Source organism: Ictalurus punctatus, chromosome 7, assembly GCF_001660625.3.
Source record: "Ictalurus punctatus breed USDA103 chromosome 7, Coco_2.0, whole genome shotgun sequence".
Classification (NCBI taxonomy): Eukaryota; Metazoa; Chordata; class Actinopteri; order Siluriformes; family Ictaluridae; genus Ictalurus; species Ictalurus punctatus.
The window spans coordinates 16,753,658-16,776,445 of NC_030422.2; the positions used below are offsets into that span (position 1 = coordinate 16,753,658).

The window sequence follows — 22,788 nt, forward strand, 5'->3', positions numbered from 1 at the left end:
AAAAGAGCAGTCACCATCTGTCACTGTCCTCATTACAATTGATATTTTGAATGAATTATGCATAGATTATGAACAACCTTTTTAATTTGGACTGTTATGGGGATATTATAATAATATTTAACCGTGAAAACGGAATTCTTTTTTGTTTCCTGGACTTACCTGTGTAGTTTCTTGCAGACGCACACAATTGTTGTGATGATGATGATGAGGGCAAGTGGTACCAAGACTCCAATCAGAATAATGCTTGTCTGATCTGTTGGAATAGTAAGGGCAGTATGACCGTCAGTCCTTGAAGTACATTACAGCTATTTTATGAGTAAAGGATCACCGAAGCAAATTCTGCTTAATAATTTCAGATATATTTTTGATTATTTTGTTCTTTTGTAGTTACCTAGGACTGTTTTATCCTCACAATTGCTCCCCTTATAGCCTTCAGGACATACGCAGGTGTAGGTGAAGTCCACGCCATCGACACAAGTGCCGCCGTTCAAGCATGGTGAGCTTGTGCATGGGTTCACTAAGAAAGACACACAGAGGAATTTAGAGGGGATTAATATTTGCTTAACAAAGTATACTGTTATTTATACACATTTAGTTTAGTTATTTAAATGCACAGTCTAAAGAGCTTTTCATTTCACTGCAAATCAAAAGTAAAGGATCACCAAAGCAAATTCTGCTTAATAATTTCAGATATATTTTTGATTATTTTGTTCTTTTGTAGTTACCTAGGACTGTTTTATCCTCACAATTGCTCCCATTATAGCCTTCAGGACATACGCAGGTGTAGCTGAAGTCCACGCCATTGACACAAGTGCCACCGTTCAAGCATGGTGAGCTTGTGCATGGGTTCACTAAGAAAGACACACAGAGGAATTTAGAGAGGACTTATATTTAATTAACAAAGTATACTGTTATTTAAACACATTTAGTTTAGTTATTTAAATGCACAGTCTAAAGAGCTTTTCATTTCACTGCAAGTTATATACTGTATATAACTGTGTATGTGACAAAACCTTGAATCTACCTTATACTGTGAAAATATAGTGGTTAGAAAACAAGCAGCATTTTATCTGAACACATTTTCAATGTATAATTTATATAAGCAGATTTTTTCTGACACACTTGAAGGTGCATATTGTTAGTGTTTTAAGTGGAGGCACTCACAGTTGTAGCAATTACGTACGCTGCCCGAGATGGTACAGACTTGTTTTTCTGTGCAGCCTTTGGGCTGACAAACAGCACCAGTGGGTGTACATTCACAGCTCTGAGCACAGTCCTCAGTCACAAATGTATCATTCAGCTGTGTGCATGCAAAGAGAAAATTGGGATGCACATAGTTCTGTATTCATATGACCTTACATACTTACAGCAGATACACATAACTGGGGACTCACAGTGTAGTAGCGGCCCAAGTAGGTGCATCCACACTCATTGTAAGGAACACACTTGTCCTTACTCATGGTAAATCCAGGATTACACTGACATCCCTCTAAGCATGAAGTTTGCTCGCACTCCGAGGGTGCTGCTAAGTCTGCACATGATGCTGGACATGCAGTCATGCAGGTTGTGTAGGTACTGTTGGCACCACATGTCAGACCTACAACACACACATAATGCACACAGTTAGACAATCTAGTCAGGAGGAATATTAAAGCTATTGGCTTGCATGTTCATGTTATATTTGTGTGTGTGTGTGTTTGTCAGTAAAATTCAGATGGTATGTGTGGGGCATAAAAAAAAGAAGTCAGTTATTATAAGCAACATTAGTGATTTTATAGAGAATGCAGCTGATGCTTTTGCACCCTCTACTGTTAGAAAAACAATATAGATTTTTTTTTAAAAAGTGAACATTTAATGTAAATTATATTACATATTAAAGTTAGCAATTTTATATCTGCTCATGCTTTATTGTATGAACTGCAAATATATAATAATAAATCAAAGCTTTTCCACACTGAGACACCTGGGAACAACAGTGATGTATAAACCTCCATGTCATTTAGATTCATCTTCAGTCTACTGTTTAATGAGTATTAAAATCATTCGCACATATAGTACACATAGTATAATTGTTATTGTTATTGTCACAAACACAAAGTATTACACATGATCTGTTTAGTCTGATGACAAGTTACTGCGAATTAACAAAGAAAAAGCTTATGTCCCCAAACATTTAATAGACTGTGTGTGTGTGAGAGTGTGTTTTCCTCTGAGAGTGTATGATATACCACAATCTAGCTGTGTTCTCCAAGGACCTAATGTAATTCCCTGTTCCTGGCAAGCCAGGGCATAAACAGCATAGGTTTCACAGCGCAGTGTGGAATTTCTCTGCTCTGCACACAAGTCAAACACACAGTCCCTGCAACACACACACACAATCTTGGTCAGAGCAATATACACTTTCTTTACCAGGATTTGTTAACAATAAGGTAATTATCTGCACACAATACACTCATTGCAGTGAAGGTGCCTGTCAGTCACCTGGAGTACACAAGACACACACACACAATCACTCTTAAGATCTGTATTCTGCAGGTAGAGCTCATTATTATAATACAGGTCACCGTACTTACTGCAGGAACTGATCAGGCACAATGATGGGTTGGCAGGGAGCAAAGGGCCCTGCAGGGTCACTCAATGCTCCACACAGATTCTTCCCGTACAGCTCCTCCAGCTCAGCTTCAGTGCATCCGAGTGTCTCAAAGCCTGAGTCCAAATCTCCTTCCACCTCTCTCCTGAGACACACACAGATAGATAGACAGAGAGAGAGACAGAGAGAGAGAGAGAGACTAAATAAAAACCAGAGCTTTTGTGGCTGGGTATGGGATACAAAGAAAGAGTATGTAGAAAGAAAAAATGACACCCCAGTGATAATCTTTAATCAAAATCAAAGCTATATATACTCTAGTGTGTAGTGTAATATACCATATAGTGTAATGTGTACCTTTGTCTAATTATGATTACAGTTAGCGTAAAGAAAAAAGTGAGGTACGAACTGAACAGATGATAATGGTGTGACTAAGGCCCAGTTTGAAAGTGCTGTACTCACTTGTGCATATGGGTGAGACTGGGCAGGTTTGAGGTGTGGACCTCTCCTTGCTTGTCACTCACTCCCCAGCTATCTCCAAACTCATTGAGGTTGCGGGTCAGGCTGCCGTCAGGCTTCATATACTCATTATTAGTGCGACCGTCATAGTTTCCACAAAGACCACGCACATATGTCTTGTATGTGCTTGGCAAAATCACCTCTGTTCAGGGGGAAAGGGGTTTGTGCTGTTACTGCTGAGGTGTGTGTTTGTTCTGTGTCATATACAGTGTGCATGCATGTGACTAGGCCAACATATAAATATGCACATGGTGTTTATCTTTATTCTCACCTCCTTGCATGTTGCCGTCAAAGCGCACGCTAAGGCCAAAATCAGTTGTGAGCTGTAGGTAGCGGGAGTTCAATGTGATCTTGATACCCTGGTTAGGACTCAATGGAGGGGACACACGCTCACCATTAACCTGTGGGAGAGATCCCCACCACACAGATATGAACAAACTAGAATAAATTTTTTCCATCCCCAACAATTATAAACTACATTTTTTAAAAGTTTTAAATTACATTACAGTAGTGCCTGAGATTATATGTGTATGCATGTATGCTTCATTTAACACAAATCCAGCATTTTCTTACCAGCAGCACCTTCTTCTGGAGCATGCGTACGTTGACATCGTACACGTGCACATAAACCTCGTGCAAGTAGGAGACACGGCTGCTGCCACCTCTGCGGGCATTCTTACCCCTCACGGTAAGGGGTGTGAGGAAGCTGGGTAGCTCATGGTCCTTGGTTAGCACGTACGTATACGGGCCCTGGTAGTGATGATTTAAATTATCAAAGGTGCGGTAGTGCGGATCTCCAGAAATGATGCACTTGTCAAAACCTAAAAATGTAAAAAAATAAATAAATTATATATATATATATATATATATATATATATATATATATATATATATATATATATATATAAGAATATACATACATAAATAAAAGATTATAAATCTCAGAGGTGTGTATGGCATTTTATATATTTTGCTTGAACAGCACTCTTATGATGGAAGATTTATTTTGTGGAAAACAGAATTATAATGTATGTAAAGGATTATATCATATAAGTACACCAAAAGAGAAAAGGCCTGTGGAGGCCTGTGTTTTTAGGGTTATTAGTTCCTAGGACTTACGCTCAGGTTTGCAGTAGCGCTCGCCACCATTGTTCAGGGCACAAATGGAGCTAGAGGTGCACTGAAAGGCCTTGCAGCTCAGTAACCCTCCCTGACTGCATGTGCACTTCTGGGCACAGTGTTCTGTCACCCAAGAATCCCCAACCTGTAACACACAGCAGGATTACTGACTGCCATAGTTTTCTCTGTATCACAAATGCAGAACATTGTGTGTGTTACAAAAGTTTAGAGCTTCCCAATGAAACCTAATGATGAGCTTGCATAAATGGCAGGTAAATACTTGTTTCAGTATACTTCATTAGTTTAAAGCAAAACCTAGAATTCTAGCTTTTACATGGATCAAAGTTGATTGCAACTTACGTCATGATATTCTCCTTTTTCGTCCACACATCCACAGTTGGAAAGCGATACACACTTTCCGTCACTCAGCACAAAGCCTGCGTTACACTGGCAGCCCTCCACACAGCTATTTGGTGGCATGGGGCAGAAAATAGGGAAAAGGTCTGCACAGGTGGGAGGGCATGGAGGTGTGCAGTCTGAGTAGTGGCTGTTTGGGGGGCACGGAAGAGCTGTATGGAAGGTCAGAACAGGGAATCTGCTGTTATACATCTGAGGCATTTTACATTTGAGCTGTCTTTAGTTAAAATCTGTAACTTCATTAGCTGACACTATAAAGCAATAACAGCATGATGTTACATTTTTAAATACGAAGAGATCATTGTTAGTGATTGCAGTATAAAATCTGCCCATGGCTAATCACTCTTTAGTTGAGTAGCTTGAGGATCACTCACGGCAGAAGGTAATGTTTCTCCAGCTGATGGTGACACCAGCACTCTGGCAGGCCTGGGCATAGGCTTCCACGTTGTTACACAGTGTGGACTGCATGCCATTATACTCGCACATGTCATAGATGCAGTTCCCCAGGAAAGGTTCTGGAGGGATGAGTGAGTGGCAGGGCTTGAACTGGTTTGACAAGATGATGCTCTCACACTGATCCCTGATGGCCTCCTCTTCCTTGGCTGTGCAGTTCGGGTGGACATCTGGACGTCTGTCTGGCTGGCATCTGCAGAGATAGAGATTGACAGAGAGATAAATAAACGACATAATAAATCAATGAAATAAATAAGATAATGAGAGACACTCAGCTAATTATCTGATTTTATGTTCTGTTCAATATGTCAAACATTTAGTAGTTTAACAATGAACAATTTGTGTAGATTATGCCTCCTCCACACAGATTGGTTGAACCAATGTTCTTAATATCCAGAATGAAGATCATATGTTACACCACATGTAACCAAAGTATATAGTAACCTATAATCTACAATATGGATTCCCACTTAAATAGAACTAGATAGTGAAGTACTAGTAAGTAGTCTTGGACAAATGGATTTTAATCGAGTGTGGTCATCTATTTAGCAAATTCAGCTGGTTAAAATTTGTATCATGCATGCATTTCTTTTCACAATATTTTACATTATGCTTCCTGGGACATCAACAAATAATGCCTTGTGCAAAGGTTCAAATTAGCAGTTGCTACTTTTTTTCCCCTAAACTGCTTTCTCCCTTGTTTTGAAGTTTCTCTAGTTAGGAGGTGGACGATGATTTGAATGATCCAAAATGATAATTTTTACTACAGGAAGAAATGAACAAATAACTTTTTGAGCGAATCACTCAAATCATCTTCTTTCACTGTATTTGATTCTTGGGGTGTTAGATATTCAATTGGCAACTGCTCACTGTGTCTCTGGATATTAATTATAAATGGAATTGAGATCTAATTATCTATACACAGTAAATCTAACACACACACACACACACACACACACACACACACACACACACACACACACACACTTGCTAACTAGAGCTTCAATTACGTTGTGTATATACTGTATATACTGTGCCAGGAGTCAGGAGTATGTCGGGTACTTACCCTGGATCACTGTCTCCCTCTGCCTTCCAGCTGTTACCCAACTCTATGACATCTTTAGCAGGCTGGCCATCTGGCATCAAGTTGTCATCACCCGAATTACCATTGTAGTTACCACACATACCACACACCTATGAACATTGTAGGGGATAGAAAACAAATGTGAGCAGCAGAGGAAAGAGCAATACTTCTTGACTACAACTGACTGAAAGGGTTACACATAACACAGTGTGTTATAGCATGTCTGTGGTGCAATACTGCCTGTAGTTCTTTCCATGCATATGCCTTTAGAAAGTTTACCTTTCCATGTATTGGGTGCAATTTGTTAGTTATATTGTGTGTGCACTGTACTCAGTTTGTGAGTATATCAAGATCTCACTAGAATCTTATGCTTGTTATGGAGATGCACCAAAGCTTTGTTAAAGGGCTAACTAGAAGCCACAGGAGCATGTTTCACCTTGTTGAAGTAGTCTCCAGGTACAGTGATCTCTACATGGTGAACACCATCAAACTGGACAATGAGGCCAAATTCAGTGGACAGCACGCTGTTCACTCCACTGGTGAACACCCTGGCGTTGGCTATAGCAATGTCCATGGGGGTACGGATCCTTTGGCCATCGAGCTATAGAGAGCAAAACCAGAAGACTATATGATCAAAATCTTTTTTCTACCTAGGTGTATTATATTCTTAGCGATACTACATTATATACATTCCAATATGACCAATCCTTTTAAAACATTTTACTCCATCCATTTTATGGCTTGTCCATCTACACCCTCTGTTTTATGACCCTTACCAGTACTTTCTTGCTCTTGCTCAGTGTGACATTGGCTCCTGGAAGGTAAATAGTGACAGATCGAATGTAGGAGGCTTCAGGCTGGCCACGCTCTTCATTCTTGGCCACAATGGTAAATGGAGTCACCATGGAGGTGTTGCACACTTCCACCAAAGTGTAGGTACACGTGCCCATGTAGGTGTGCATGATACCATCAAAGGTGTAGTAATGAGGATCACCAGCTATGTGGCAAATGCCCACTCCTTGAACACAGAGATTTAGAGAGTTTAGACATTTCCTCTATAGTGGACTGTTGCCGGCTTAGCATAAGAGCTTGCCTTGTTTCTTAATTGAGGAATCTTTAACTTGTACATATTGTTTTCCTATGATATATTAATGTACATGTCAATAAATTATAATACTTACATCAAAGACTGAACTGATGTAATAGAAGCAAGTTTAAATCATGGTTGTCGGATAACTGTTACCTCATACAGTTTGAACAATGAATAGTGATTTGCAAACTTAAAAGTGTCAAGAAATCGTGTTTAAGATATAACAAAAAATGTTGACCTTGTACTAGGATGTGCCTTGAGTGAATACTCCCACTGTACTATGTGTTTGGAGAAGAACACACTCACAATACTATGACTGGATTGGAGCAGTACATACCTGTATCCACACAGCCCAGCTGGCCTTCGTGAACTTTACACTCCTGTGCAGGGCTACAGTTCCATGCTTCACACGTCACATTGTTTAAAGGATAACACATGCAGCGTTCAGAGCAGTCATCTTTAGTAAACCAGCTTTCGCCCACCTGAATAATGCACACATATCGACATTGACATCTTTTGTAAAAAAAAAAAAAAAAAAAGATTGTACGTACAGCTCAGCTATTAGAATGTTACAATAAACAACACAACAGGCCGTTAGCATTAGATGGTCATTAAGGGCATCATAGATGGGGCTGGGACTAATTACTCTTTCTGTCACACTTTCTAGACTCACATAATGCCATTTCACACTCATTAACTTTTACATACAGGTCTGTAGTTGCTGTTCTTATCGGTACAGCCACACTGACTGAAGGGCACACATTTGTCTCCGCTCAATATCAGTCCTTTGTTGCAAACACATCCTTCTACACATGGCTGTGTGCATGTGCTGGCTGAGCCAGGATCCTGACAGCTGGGGGGGCATGCAGTAGCACAGTACTCATAGTGACTGCCAACAGGACATTTCAGGGCTGAAGGACATAGAGAAACAAGCAAACTGATTAAGGGGCTGCAATTAACCATCAAACAGTTTGAGTCGCAGAAAGGTATGTGAAGGTTTAAAGAAGCAGCATGGAAGAAGGTGTCAGCTAATGATATACAGGAAGAAAAGTTGAAAAATATGCCTGCATTTACCTCATTGATAACTAAAAAATAAAATTTGTTGACTGAGGCACACCTCATGCCCATGGACAAACACTTACGACAGAAAGTGTTGTTTCTCCAGTTAATTGGCACCCCAGCTTGGGCACACAAGTCAGCATAGCTCTCAATAGCCTGGCAGAGGGACACTGGAGAGCCACCTGTGCCACACTGGTCAAACACGCAGTTCTCAAAGTATGGGTTAGGCTGCACAACATTATGGCAAGCTTTGAAGATTCCTGAGAGGACAGAAGAGGGATAGAGCTTAGGCAAAGACACCAGATGGCACAGAGTCTGTCAATCAAATTAAGCTCTTTGAAGCTCTGCCGAGCAAATGAGCCTACTTAGAGTCATTTCACAGACTGTCAACGGTATGTATGTGTGTGTGCGTGTGCGTGTATGTGTGTGTGTGTGTGTGTGTGTTCTCACCATCAGGATCAGTGATCATTCCACAACTGGTTGGTTTCTTAGCTTCACTCTCAATATCTTTATTACATTCAATATCTCCACCTTCATGAGTACAGCTAGGAGGCAGAATAAGAAAGAAAAAGAAATAATTCAATACCTAAACAAAATAAAGAAATTCTTTAGCCATCAGTCACATGCACAGACAACCAAATACAGAGTATTTGTCCTAACATGTTTTACCCTCAGGCATTACTTCATGAGTCCAACATTCCAAGGTATTCTTCTGTAATTATTAGGCATGTACCAACATGTACCATAGCTGTTTGAATTATATACATCCTGTGTTTGCTTTTACTAGATTACAAAAGTTAGGAGCGCTATCACTCACTCAGGTCTATCATCAGGCACCTTCCAGCTCACTCCAAGCTCATTGGTGTTGCTTGTAGGCTTGCCATCTGACATAATGTTGTCATCCACTGGGTTATCATTGTAATTTCCTTTGAGATTGATGTACAAATGTGAATATTAACAACTAGAGAATTTCAGCACCCATTATAAAATGTAATTTTATCAGTCATTACATGAATTATTGCCCATAATCTCTCAAAGAAATATATTAATGGATTGTTAATCAATCTGTTGAACTGTCCTCTTGAATCTTACCACACATTCCACACAACAAGCCTTTGTAAGAGGAGGGAAGACTGACATCGGCGTGGTGATTGCCATCAAAGCGAACACGCAGGCCAAAGTTTGTCTCCAGCACTACAAACTTTCCACTGAGGAAGATCTTTACATCATTTGTCAGACTGTTGGGCACTGTCACCTGAACTCCATTTACCTGTAATGAGAAAGGTAATGGTGTTGTACTACTGGATGAACAAACACATATGCAGTACTAAATAGCCATATACTCTTGAATGCAATTCAATATAAAGTCTGTGAAATGCCTCTCACCTGGACTTTACGGCCTTTGTCCAGGATAATCTTACTTCCATACACATTGATGATGACTGATTTCACATAGGACACTTTCTTGTTATTGCTCCTATGTTCGTTCTGAGTGTCAACAGTGAAGTATGGAATCCCTGATGTTTCATTGCAGGGCTTGGTGAGGGTATAGGAGCAGGAGCCCATGAAATGATGGACCTTCTTATCAAAGGAGGTGTAGTGAGGGTCCCCAGACACAGAGCAGACTGCTGGACCTGTAGGCTCTGTAAGAAATGCAGAGAAAATATGAATACTTTAAATTGTCTGAAATGTTCATCAACTATATGGAATATGTGCTACAGGGATTTTTTTACCTTTTGGTTTACAGATGTACTCTCCATCTAGCAGCTGGCAGGTCTCTGTAGGTAGACAATTTGTTTTGGAGCAGTGGATGATTTTTCCATTTAGACACACACACTGTTGTTCACAGCCTTCCAGGTACCAGCTCTCATTCACCTAGACAATGTACAAACACACATACTGGTCAATTAGATAATTCATTTAAGTACATTTATAATGTGTTTTATGTCTGCCTCTGTGTGTGTGTGTGTGTGTGTGTGTGTGTGTGTGTGTGTGTATAAAACTAACAGGGTGGTAGGAGCCAGCAGGGTCCACACAGCCACAGTCTTTGAGAGGAACACACTTGTTGTGGCTCAGGACAAAGCCAGGGTCACACTTGCAGCCTTCAACACACTTCTGTCCACAGCCAGGTGGGCCGCTCACACCAACACACGTCTCTGGGCATGAACTCACACACATAGAGTAGTGGCTGTTAGGCGGACAAACCAGAGCTGTGGAGAAAAAAGAGAAAAAAATCTAACTACTGCAAGAGGAAGAAAAACATTGAAGTCTATAGCATATTTGCTTTACTTGTCTTTCATATACTTATATTGTTAGTTCACAAAAATCAAAGTGGAAATAAGTCAAAATATTGTATATCCAGACAAAAAGCCTTCATTTCAGCAAACTGGGCAAAATGTCACTGAATGCGGGTGTGTGTATTTGTGTTTCTGAACAGTGCTGTCCAGTGAGACTCACGGCAGAAGTCTGGCTCCCTCCACTGGTGCACTGGAGCTCCTGCACTGAGACAGGCATCAGTATAAGCCTGGAGCTGGTCACACAGAGTCTGCAGCAGTCCATTATAGCGGCACATATCAAACACACAGCTCTGGAAGTACGGCAGAGGGTCCACTAGCTTTATACAATCACTGTTAAAAAGTATGTTGGGGAGATATAGAGGATGAGAGAGAAATGAATATACAATATGTTAACAGTCACCGTAAGTGGGTTAAAAAACAATGAATAACTTTTTTGGATTACTGATATCTGTGTTAAAATCCGACTAATCTAATCTTATATATAAGATTTGCTCACCTGAATGGTCCTCTGGTGTCATTGATTTTCCCACATTTCTCTGGTTTAGACACTTCAGCCTCAAGACTTGGTTGACATGGTGGGTCAGGTGTGAGATCAGGCTTGCACCTAAAAATAAATTAAGAAAATAGGCTATCCACTGAAGCCATTAAAAAGAAGCCAATAAACAATAAGAGGAAAAGTGAAACAATAGAATGGACTAACGTTTCATCTTCATCTTTATCAGTTTGCCAGCTGTTGCCGAACTGATCTGAGCTTCCAGCCAAGGAACCGTCTGGCTTCGTAAAATCGTTGTTGGGGTTTCCGTTGTAGTCTCCACACAATCCACACATCTGATCATGGTAAGTACTGAGAGAGAGAGAGAGAGAGGGAGAGAGAGAGTTAGAGAGAGAGAGAGAGATTATAAGGATTATTGTTCATCGTCTTAAAGACTTTTTGCCTTATAACCCTCAGTGCTCCTAAGAGACGACTTCTTGGGAAAGTTGGTAAATGCAATACCTGGGCACAGTGATCTTAGCGTAGTGGTTGCCATCCCAGCGCACCTCCAGACCAAAAGGAGTGGTGAGGATAACATACTGCCCAGCTGAAGTTAAAGAGATTAGAGGAGAGGGAGAGTGGGGTAGAGATACTTTACGACCGTTCACCTGCAGTGGTGGAAGAACAAAATAGAATTAGACATAGAAACAGCCTTTACAAAAGCAGGGCTAATTTAAGGAACAGAATAAGCGATGCAAAATGTAAGTTTTAATACACTTTATGAGTCCAGTCTGGGAAATGTATATAAAATGCATATATGTACCAGGCTAGCAGATCAGAAATTAATATAACAAAGGAAGGATAATATGAATAGACTAACGGAATAGAAAGGGGAATAACAAGGGATTAAATTCAAACACATATCAAACGAAAGACTTAAAAAATAATAACAAGTAAAACTTTTTATATTTAACAGTTCAAACTGACCAGAGTGTTTCTGCTCTTCATCATCGTCACAGTGATGCCACTGACAGTCACATACAACTTCCTGAGGTATGACACACCAGATATTCCTCTTTCTTCATTCTTTCCCTCCACAGAGAACCAGGGGCCTGTAAGCACATGATATTGGCTAAAAACTATCAACTTGAAACATGCCAAAATGTTAAAAAAATATTCAAAAGCATTTTTTATGGATTTTAAATAGAGTAGACAACCTATATAAGATGTGATTACAAGACTTGTACACATTTTCAAATGAGGTAAAATTCAAATAAATAAATGTATATGTTATTCTTATGAAGACATCTTACAATCCTACACTGTAGTCTATCATTCAGATTACAAGGATGGAAACAACTCACCAGTGTTGTTTCTGCAGGTGCGGGCCAGTGTGTAGGTGCAGGTACCCATGAAGGTGTAGAATTGACCATCAAAGGTGTTGTAATGCGGGTCACCAGAAATAACACAGTCCTGCGAGTCTAGTTGGGAATAGAGCATAGATGGATTCACACACTTACACACACTCTTTTACTAAAGTGCATCACTGTCCTGAAAAAATACATTATAAAAAATTATACCGTATAGAAGTACTAACCAACTGGGTAGCATCCTATTTCTCCTCCCTGCACACCACACTGCTGCATGGGAGGACATTCAGCAGCATTGCACGTGACGAATGGAGGATCACATCTGCACAGCAGCTCACAGTCCTTGGTGTAGAACTTGTCCCCAGGCTAGCATACAGGGACAGAAGGAAGAATATTTTAGAGAACTGTACAATGAACTCATTGGCTGACTTGGCAAAGAAATACTGACTCACTCACCTGGTAATATTGTCCTTTATGTGTGCAGCCACATGTGTCTGCCTTCACACACTTGTCCCCACTGAGTAAATATCCAGGGTCACACACACACCCCTCAGTACAGGGTCCAGTGCAGTGACTGGGTGAAAGAGGGTTACAGGAGGGCTGGCAAGGAGTCATGCAGGAGTTGTAGTGGCTGTTGGCTGGGCATGCAAGAGCTAAAGAAAAACACAAAATGTTACTGTAGTATATCAACTTGTTTAAAAATTATAAAATGATACATGCTGCATATGCATACACTTCTATTTCCCTAACATTTGAAAGTAGTATTAGTAAACAGGTAAAGAAACATGTGTTTATTAAAGTGGAAATGAGTGTGAATTTAAGATTTCTTTGAGACTCACGGCAGAAGGTGCTGTTTCTCCAGGGTCCGATGAGGACGCCGCGGTCCTGACACTCGTTTACGTAGGCTTCAATCGCTTCACACAATGCAGAGTGAGGGCCACCCAATGCACACAGGTCAAACACACAGTTTTGGAAGAAACTCTACACAAAAAAACACACAATTGAAACAAAGGGCACAGTATTACTTTTATAAGAATAAATTAGTCTTCTGCTCAGCTGTAAACAGTCTGGTCTAATTTACTCACATTAGGATTGACTTTTGGGTGACAGACAGCAAACGGGCCTTTGCTGTCCAATATGATTCCACAGTAAGCAGGACTCTCATAAAGGTCTTTTTCTGTGTCTGTGCATTCGGGGGTTGGGGGAACTGGGCGTTTATTGCAGCTGAAATGGAAATGGACTTGTTACTCCTCTGTCACTGTACAGACAACGGAGAGGATAAGGAATACTCAATCCCTGTATATATACACACTACAAAACCAACGACTCACTCAGGGTCTGTGTTCCAGCTGTTGCCAAACTCAGTTGGACTGTTGACCAGTTCACCGGTGGGGGTACGGAAGTCATCCTTAATGTTGCCATTATAGTCTCCACACAGGCCACAAAGCTTGTCCTGATAGCTGCACACACACATACACACACACACACACACACACACACACACAGACACACACACACACACACACACACACACACACACACAAACACAAGCAAATCATATTTAATTACAACAATTAGAGCTATAGTGTAGCCTTAATAAAGTGGAACAATTAAGGTTTGTTCAAGCCAAAATTTAGCCATAGGCTATATTCACATTATTATGATAAACATGATAAGTGTGCCCTATTGTGCTTCTCATATTGTAAAGTTCATGCCACTCCTACGAGTGTGTGATGCTAAAGCTAATCTATAAAATTATTGTGAAAAAAGGTTCAATTTACTCATTAATACATACAAAATGGAAGATTAGTTAGTGCTTAAGATAAAACAATAAGCTGGAAAATCTTAAAAGGTTGATGACTGGTCTGATACACATGATGTGGGTATTATTGTATTATTGGATTGTCTGCAAATAGGTTAATATTTTTTTCTTTTCTTTTTTTTTTTTTTTTTAAAGTTGAACTGAAAATGCAGTTTTGGTCACAAATGGATTTCTGTCAGAGAATTATTTGGGCCTGCCAGCTGTACACTATACTAACAGGACATTCATCATTATCAGTGTAACACAACACTCACTCTTTGATAACTTTGATGTCCATATGGTGGTTTCCATCATAACGAACTGTCACACCAAAGTTCATGGACACTGTGTAGAGTGTCCCCCGTTTGAAGATGTCCACACCAGGAGCGGGGCTCATTGGTATGTTCACTTTGGTTCCATTCACCTGAGAACAGATGGAGAAGAGTATTCAAAAAATTACTTTCTTACAACATTGCTGCAGAAACCAGATTTACACTTCCTTTATGTTCCGCAGTGATTCACTCTCTGTTTCCTCACCTGCACAACTCCTCCTTTCAGGATGGACACCTTCACTCCCTGAACATGGACATGGACAGCACTCACATAACTGACTGTGGGAATGTTGTAGCGATTCTCATTGTCAGCATAGACAGCGAAGTGAGGCACGTCTGTGCTGTTGCATGGCTCTGACATTAAGTAAGTGCAGTTGCCCATGAAGTCATAGTACCGCTTATCAAAGGTGGTGTAGTGTGGATCAGATGTGGCGATACAAGTCGAGGTGTCTACATGGAAAAGATAAACAAGTGTTGAAAATCTAAATAACCTAGAATATAAAACATTAAACAGACTTCATGAAGTAGCTTTTTTATTTTCCAACATTAAACATCTGACAAAGGTGATATAATTCAATAACATCATTGTAAGTAAGTTTTACACGGCACCTTTAGGATAGCAGCCATGGATCCCTCCCACTTGCCGACATTCTTCTGTGGGGTCACAGGTGTTGTCCACACAGTCCAAGGTATAATTGCCTGCACAGCGACACAGCTTGGAGCAGCCATTGCCAAAGACAATCTCTCCCGGCTGAAACAAAATGACACGTACAGAATGAATAGTGCTGCTTCAGGGCTGAATGTAGATTTGCCATAAACAACTGTGAATTGTATTTACCTCGTAGTAGTTATTATGTTCATCCAGACATCCACACTTTTCAATGGGAACACAGCTTTTTCCCCGGAACACAAAACCTGGCTTGCAGAAGCAGCCACTGATACAGGAGCCAGTGCAGTTGGTGGAGGGTTCTTTACAGCTGGGAATGCAAGCTGGACCACACTCTATGTACTCAGCATCAGGAGGACACTTCACTATTAGTGGACAGGAGAAGTGGTTAGAGCATGTTTGTATTGCTCTGTATACTGTAGAGAGGAAAATATAACCATTTTTTACCTGGCGGTGTTGTTGGTGTTGTAGGAGAACTTGGTTTTGGAGTTGTGGGCTGAGGTGTGGAGGGCTTTGGTGTTGATGGTTGAGCTGTTGTGGGTTTTGTTGTTGGTTCATTTACAGGTACAAATTGTTAGAAGGGAGGAATCAGAGAGGTTAATGTATATTTGTATTGTAGCTAGTTTAAAATTAGTTAAATAGATGTTGATCGTCTGTCTTGTTATGTTAATTGTTATGTGAGCTGCTGCCATGTTTGAAAATTAAAAAGTTTGTCTAAATACATAATTAGTTTATTAGTTTAAACATTGTATGTGCTGTAGTTATTTCTCGTACCATTCGGTTTACAGATGTACTCTCCCTCCAGCAGCTGGCAGGTCTCTGTAGGTAAACAACTGGTGTTGGAGCACAGAATGGTTCTTCTTCCACTTACACACACACACTGATGTTCACAGCCTTCCAGGTACCAGCTCTCATTCACCTAGACAATGTACAAAGACCTTGTTAGTCAATTTGAAATAGGTGATTATATAACACAATTTTATGCAGTTAGGAATTTCAGCTCAGTACATTAATACAATATGTTTACAAGTGTGTGTGTGTGTGTGTGTGTGTGTGTGTGTGTGTGTGTGTATAAAACTAACAGGGTGGTAGGAGCCAGCAGGGTCCACACAGCCACAGTCTTTGAGAGGAACACACTTGTTGTGGCTCAGGACAAAGCCAGGGTCACACTTGCAGCCTTCAACACACTTCTGTCCACAGCCAGGTGGGCCGCTCACACCAACACACGTCTCTGGGCATGAACTCACACACATAGAGTAGTGGCTGTTAGGCGGACAAACCAGAGCTGTGGAGAAAAAAGAGAAAAAAATCTAACTACTACAAGAGGAAGAAAAACATTGAAGTCTATAGCATATTTGCTTTACTTGTGTTTCATATACTTATATTGTTAGTTCACAAAAATCAAAGTGGAAATAAGTCAAAATATTGTATATCCAGACAAAAAGCCTTCATTTCAGCAAACTGGGCAAAATGTCACTGAATGCGGGTGTGTGTATTTGTGTTTCTGAACAGTGCTGTCCAGTGAGACTCACGGCAGAAGTCTGGCTCCCTCCACTGGTGCACTGGAGCTCCTGCACTGAGACAGGCATCAGTATAAGCCTGGAGCTGGTCACACAGAGTCTGCAGCAGTCCATTATAGCGGCACATATCAAACACACAGCTCTGGAAGTACGGCAGAGGGTCCACTAGCTTTATACAATCACTGTTAAAAAGTATGTTGGGGAGATATAGAGGATGAGAGAGAAATGAATATACAATATGTTAACAGTCACCGTAAGTGGGTTAAAAAACAATGAATAACTTTTTTGGATTACTGATATCTGTGTTAAAATCCGACTAATCTAATCTTATATATAAGATTTGCTCACCTGAATGGTCCTCTGGTGTCATTGATTTTCCCACATTTCTCTGGTTTAGACACTTCAGCCTCAAGACTTGGTTGACATGGTGGGTCAGGTGTGAGATCAGGCTTGCACCTAAAAATAAATTAAGAAAATAGGCTATCCACTGAAGCCATTAAAAAGAAGCCAATAAACAATAAGAGGAAAAGTGAAACAATAGAATGGACTAACGTTTCATCTTCATCTTTATCAGTTTGCCAGCTGTTGCCGAACTGATCTGAGCTTCCAGCCAAGGAACCGTCTGGCTTCGTAAAATCGTTGTTGGGGTTTCCGTTGTAGTCTCCACACAATCCACACATCTGATCATAGTAAGTACTGAGAGAGAGAGAGAGAGAGAGAGAGAGAGAGAGGGAGAGAGAGAGAGAGATTATAAGGATTATCGTTCATCGTCTTAAAGAATTTTTGCCTTATAACCCTCAGTGCTCCTAAGAGACAACTTCTTGGGAAAGTTGGTAAATGCAATACCTGGGCACAGTGATCTTAGCGTAGTGGTTGCCATCCCAGCGCACCTCCAGACCAAAAGGAGTGGTGAGGATAACATACTGCCCAGCTGAAGTTAAAGAGATTAGAGGAGAGGGAGAGTGGGGTAGAGATACTTTACGACCGTTCACCTGCAGTGGTGGAAGAACAAAATAGAATTAGACATAGAAACAGCCTTTACAAAAGCAGGGCTAATTTAAGGAACAGAATAAGCAATGCAAAATGTAAGTTTTAATACACTTTATGAGTCCAGTCTGGGAAATGTATATAAAATGCATATATGTACCAGGCTAGCAGATCAGAATTTAATATAACAAAGGAAGGATAATATGAATAGACTAACGGAATAGAAAGGGGGGAAAAACAGAGCTTTAAATTTTCATTCATGTTGGTAATGCTAAACAACTTAATGGGAATAACAAGGGATTACATTCAAACACATATCAAACGAAAGACTTAAAAAATAATAACAAGTAAAACTTTTTATATTTAACAGTTCAAACTGACCAGAGTGTTTCTGCTCTTCATCATCGTCACAGTGATGCCACTGACAGTCACATACAACTTCCTGAGGTATGACACACCAGATATTCCTCTTTCTTCATTCTTTCCCTCCACAGAGAACCAGGGGCCTGTAAACACATGATATTGGCTAAAAACTATCAACTTGAAACATGCCAAAATGTTAAAAAATATTCAAAAGCATTTTTTATGGATTTTAAATAGAGTAGACAACCTATATAAGATGTGATTACAAGACTTGTACACATTTTCAGATGAGGTAAAATTCAAATAAATAAATGTATATGTTATTCTTATGAAGACATCTTACAATCCTACACTGTAGTCTATCATTCTGATTACAAGGATGGAAACAACTCACCAGTGTTGTTTCTGCAGGTGCGGGCCAGTGTGTAGGTGCAGGTACCCATGAAGGTGTAGAATTGACCATCAAAGGTGTTGTAATGCGGGTCACCAGAAATAACACAGTCCTGCGAGTCTAGTTGGGAATAGAGCATAGATGGATTCACACACTTACACACACTCTTTTACTAAAGTGCATCACTGTCCTGAAAAAATACATTATAAAAAATTATACCGTATAGAAGTACTAACCAACTGGGTAGCATCCTATTTCTCCTCCCTGCACACCACACTGCTGCATGGGAGGACATTCAGCAGCACTGCACGTGACGAATGGAGGATCACATCTGCACAGCAGCTCACAGTCCTTGGTGTAGAACTTGTCCCCAGGCTAGCATACAGGGACAGAAGGAAGAATATTTTAGAGAACTGTACAACGAACTCATTGGCTGACTTGGCAAAGAAATACTGACTCACTCACCTGGTAATATTGTCCTTTATGTGTGCAGCCACATGTGTCTGCCTTCACACACTTGTCCCCACTGAGTAAATATCCAGGGTCACACACACACCCCTCAGTACAGGGTCCAGTGCAGTGACTGGGTGAAAGAGGGTTACAGGAGGGCTGGCAAGGAGTCATGCAGGAGTTGTAGTGGCTGTTGGCTGGGCATGCAAGAGCTAAAGAAAAACACAAAATGTTACTGTAGTATATCAACTTGTTTAAAAATTATAAAATGATACATGCTGCATATGCATACACTTCTATTTCCCTAACATTTGAAAGTAGTATTAGTAAACAGGTAAAGAAACATGTGTTTATTAAAGTGGAAATGAGTGTTTTTATTTAAGATTTCTTTGAGACTCACGGCAGAAGGTGCTGTTTCTCCAGGGTCCGATGAGGACGCCGCGGTCCTGACACTCGTTTACGTAGGCTTCAATCGCTTCACACAATGCAGAGTGAGGGCCACCCAATGCACACAGGTCAAACACACAGTTTTGGAAGAAACTCTACACGAAAAAACACACAATTGAAACAAAGGGCACAGTATTACTTTTATAAGAATAAATTAGTCTTCTGCTCAGCTGTAAACAGTCTGGTCTAATTTACTCACATTAGGATTGACTTTTGGGTGACAGACAGCAAACGGGCCTTTGCTGTCCAATATGATTCCACAGTAAGCAGGACTCTCATAAAGGTCTTTTTCTGTGTCTGTGCATTCGGGGGTTGGGGGAACTGGGCGTTTATTGCAGCTGAAATGGAAATGGAAATGGACTTTTTACTCCTCTGTCACTGTACAGACAACGGAGAGGATAAGGAATACTCAATCCCTGTATATATACACACTACAAAACCAACGACTCACTCAGGGTCTGTGTTCCAGCTGTTGCCAAACTCAGTTGGACTGTTGACCAGTTCACCGGTGGGGGTACGGAAGTCATCCTTAATGTTGCCATTATAGTCTCCACACAGGCCACAAAGCTTGTCCTGATAGCTGCACACACACACACACACACACACACACACACACACAAGCAAATCATATTTAATTACAACAATTAGAGCTATAGTGTAGCCTTAATAGAGTGGAACAATTAAGGTTTGTTCAAGCCAAAATTTAGCCATAGGCTATATTCACATTATTATGATAAACATGATAAGTGTTCCCTATTGTGCTTCTCATATTGTAAAGTTCATGCCACTCCTACGAGTGTGTGATGCTAAAGCTAATCTATAAAATTATTGTGAAAAAAGGTTCAATTTACTCATTAATACATACAAAATGGAAGATTAGTTAGTGCTTAAGATAAAACAATAAGCTGGAAAATCTTAAAAGGTTGATGACTGGTCTGATACACATGATGTGGGTATTATTGTATTATTGGATTGTCTGCAAATAGGTTAATATTTTTTTCTTTTCTTTTTTTTTTTTTTTTTAAAGTTGAACTGAAAATGCAGTTTTGGTCACAAATGGATTTCTGTCAGAGAATTATTTGGGCCTGCCAGCTGTACACTATACTAACAGGACATTCATCATTATCAGTGTAACACAACACTCACTCTTTGATAACTTTGATGTCCATATGGTGGTTTCCATCATAACGAACTGTCACACCAAAGTTCATGGACACTGTGTAGAGTGTCCCCCGTTTGAAGATGTCCACACCAGGAGCGGGGCTCATTGGTATGTTCACTTTGGTTCCATTCACCTGAGAACAGATGGAGAAGAGTATTCAAAAAATTACTTTCTTACAACATTGCTGCAGAAACCAGATTTACACTTCCTTTATGTTCCGCAGTGATTCACTCTCTGTTTCCTCACCTGCACAACTCCTCCTTTCAGGATGGACACCTTCACTCCCTGAACATGGACATGGACAGCACTCACATAACTGACTGTGGGAATGTTGTAGCGATTCTCATTGTCAGCATAGACAGCGAAGTGAGGCACGTCTGTGCTGTTGCATGGCTCTGACATTAAGTAAGTGCAGTTGCCCATGAAGTCATAGTACCGCTTATCAAAGGTGGTGTAGTGTGGATCAGATGTGGCGATACAAGTCGAGGTGTCTACATGGAAAAGATAAACAAGTGTTGAAAATCTAAATAACCTAGAATATAAAACATTAAACAGACTTCATGAAGTAGCTTTTTTATTTTCCAACATTAAACATCTGACAAAGGTGATATAATTCAATAACATCATTGTAAGTAAGTTTTACACGGCACCTTTAGGATAGCAGCCATGGATCCCTCCCACTTGCCGACATTCTTCTGTGGGGTCACAGGTGTTGTCCACACAGTCCAAGGTATAATTGCCTGCACAGCGACACAGCTTGGAGCAGCCATTGCCAAAGACAATCTCTCCCGGCTGAAACAAAATGACACGTACAGAATGAATAGTGCTGCTTCAGGGCTGAATGTAGATTTGCCATAAACAACTGTGAATTGTATTTACCTCGTAGTAGTTATTATGTTCATCCAGACATCCACACTTTTCAATGGGAACACAGCTTTTTCCCCGGAACACAAAACCTGGCTTGCAGAAGCAGCCACTGATACAGGAGCCAGTGCAGTTGGTGGAGGGTTCTTTACAGCTGGGAATGCAAGCTGGACCACACTCTATGTACTCAGCATCAGGAGGACACTTCACTATTAGTGGACAGGAGAAGTGGTTAGAGCATGTTTGTATTGCTCTGTATACTGTAGAGAGGAAAATATAACCATTTTTTACCTGGCGGTGTTGTTGGTGTTGTAGGAGAACTTGGTTTTGGAGTTGTGGGCTGAGGTGTGGAGGGCTTTGGTGTTGATGGTTGAGCTGTTGTGGGTTTTGTTGTTGGTTCATTTACAGGTACAAATTGTTAGAAGGGAGGAATCAGAGAGGTTAATGTATATTTGTATTGTAGCTAGTTTAAAATTAGTTAAATAGATGTTGATCGTCTGTCTTGTTATGTTAATTGTTATGTGAGCTGCTGCCATGTTTGAAAATTAAAAAGTTTGTCTAAATACATAATTAGTTTATTAGTTTAAACATTGTATGTGCTGTAGTTATTTCTCGTACCATTCGGTTTACAGATGTACTCTCCCTCCAGCAGCTGGCAGGTCTCTGTAGGTAAACAACTGGTGTTGGAGCACAGAATGGTTCTTCTTCCACTTACACACACACACTGATGTTCACAGCCTTCCAGGTACCAGCTCTCATTCACCTAGACAATGTACAAAGACCTTGTTAGTCAATTTGAAATAGGTGATTATATAACACAATTTTATGCAGTTAGGAATTTCAGCTCAGTACATTAATACAATATGTTTACAAGTGTGTGTGTGTGTGTGTGTGTGTGTGTGTGTGTGTGTGTGTGTGTGTATAAAACTAACAGGGTGGTAGGAGCCAGCAGGGTCCACACAGCCACAGTCTTTGAGAGGAACACACTTGTTGTGGCTCAGGACAAAGCCAGGGTCACACTTGCAGCCTTCAACACACTTCTGTCCACAGCCAGGTGGGCCGCTCACACCAACACACGTCTCTGGGCATGAACTCACACACATAGAGTAGTGGCTGTTAGGCGGACAAACCAGAGCTGTGGAGAAAAAAGAGAAAAAAATCTAACTACTACAAGAGGAAGAAAAACATTGAAGTCTATAGCATATTTGCTTTACTTGTCTTTCATATACTTATATTGTTAGTTCACAAAAATCAAAGTGGAAATAAGTCAAAATATTGTATATCCAGACAAAAAGCCTTCATTTCAGCAAACTGGGCAAAATGTCACTGAATGCGGG

General features: G+C 40.4%; 1 protein-coding gene across 1 annotated transcript in view; it reads right to left on the bottom strand.

The window, feature by feature from the left end:
* zanl (zonadhesin, like) overlaps positions 1-22,788 on the bottom strand; it is a 45,421-nt gene that overhangs the window by 624 nt on the left and 22,009 nt on the right. The window contains exons 62-122 of the mRNA XM_053681359.1: positions 22,384-22,586; positions 22,070-22,214; positions 21,743-21,826; positions 21,467-21,660; positions 21,238-21,379; positions 20,834-21,078; positions 20,572-20,720; positions 19,877-20,005; positions 19,625-19,763; positions 19,379-19,520; positions 18,994-19,190; positions 18,765-18,903; positions 18,532-18,648; positions 18,156-18,280; positions 17,634-17,779; positions 17,340-17,483; positions 17,136-17,243; positions 16,800-16,969; positions 16,350-16,552; positions 16,042-16,186; positions 15,715-15,798; positions 15,439-15,632; positions 15,210-15,351; positions 14,806-15,050; positions 14,544-14,692; positions 13,799-13,927; positions 13,553-13,691; positions 13,307-13,448; positions 12,924-13,120; positions 12,695-12,833; positions 12,462-12,578; positions 12,085-12,209; positions 11,620-11,765; positions 11,326-11,469; positions 11,122-11,229; positions 10,786-10,955; positions 10,336-10,538; positions 10,062-10,203; positions 9,715-9,971; positions 9,421-9,598; positions 9,146-9,254; positions 8,779-8,873; positions 8,412-8,588; positions 7,978-8,180; positions 7,607-7,751; positions 6,956-7,197; positions 6,616-6,780; positions 6,162-6,289; positions 5,017-5,288; positions 4,586-4,794; positions 4,226-4,370; positions 3,680-3,927; positions 3,378-3,507; positions 3,050-3,248; positions 2,574-2,735; positions 2,229-2,359; positions 1,395-1,597; positions 1,165-1,300; positions 726-851; positions 392-517; positions 160-253 (exon numbers count right to left, since the gene is read on the bottom strand). Coding sequence (XP_053537334.1) covers positions 160-253; positions 392-517; positions 726-851; positions 1,165-1,300; positions 1,395-1,597; positions 2,229-2,359; positions 2,574-2,735; positions 3,050-3,248; positions 3,378-3,507; positions 3,680-3,927; positions 4,226-4,370; positions 4,586-4,794; positions 5,017-5,288; positions 6,162-6,289; positions 6,616-6,780; positions 6,956-7,197; positions 7,607-7,751; positions 7,978-8,180; positions 8,412-8,588; positions 8,779-8,873; positions 9,146-9,254; positions 9,421-9,598; positions 9,715-9,971; positions 10,062-10,203; positions 10,336-10,538; positions 10,786-10,955; positions 11,122-11,229; positions 11,326-11,469; positions 11,620-11,765; positions 12,085-12,209; positions 12,462-12,578; positions 12,695-12,833; positions 12,924-13,120; positions 13,307-13,448; positions 13,553-13,691; positions 13,799-13,927; positions 14,544-14,692; positions 14,806-15,050; positions 15,210-15,351; positions 15,439-15,632; positions 15,715-15,798; positions 16,042-16,186; positions 16,350-16,552; positions 16,800-16,969; positions 17,136-17,243; positions 17,340-17,483; positions 17,634-17,779; positions 18,156-18,280; positions 18,532-18,648; positions 18,765-18,903; positions 18,994-19,190; positions 19,379-19,520; positions 19,625-19,763; positions 19,877-20,005; positions 20,572-20,720; positions 20,834-21,078; positions 21,238-21,379; positions 21,467-21,660; positions 21,743-21,826; positions 22,070-22,214; positions 22,384-22,586 — 9,661 coding nt within the window. The remainder of the gene's footprint in view (positions 1-159; positions 254-391; positions 518-725; positions 852-1,164; positions 1,301-1,394; positions 1,598-2,228; positions 2,360-2,573; positions 2,736-3,049; positions 3,249-3,377; positions 3,508-3,679; positions 3,928-4,225; positions 4,371-4,585; positions 4,795-5,016; positions 5,289-6,161; positions 6,290-6,615; positions 6,781-6,955; positions 7,198-7,606; positions 7,752-7,977; positions 8,181-8,411; positions 8,589-8,778; positions 8,874-9,145; positions 9,255-9,420; positions 9,599-9,714; positions 9,972-10,061; positions 10,204-10,335; positions 10,539-10,785; positions 10,956-11,121; positions 11,230-11,325; positions 11,470-11,619; positions 11,766-12,084; positions 12,210-12,461; positions 12,579-12,694; positions 12,834-12,923; positions 13,121-13,306; positions 13,449-13,552; positions 13,692-13,798; positions 13,928-14,543; positions 14,693-14,805; positions 15,051-15,209; positions 15,352-15,438; positions 15,633-15,714; positions 15,799-16,041; positions 16,187-16,349; positions 16,553-16,799; positions 16,970-17,135; positions 17,244-17,339; positions 17,484-17,633; positions 17,780-18,155; positions 18,281-18,531; positions 18,649-18,764; positions 18,904-18,993; positions 19,191-19,378; positions 19,521-19,624; positions 19,764-19,876; positions 20,006-20,571; positions 20,721-20,833; positions 21,079-21,237; positions 21,380-21,466; positions 21,661-21,742; positions 21,827-22,069; positions 22,215-22,383; positions 22,587-22,788) is intronic.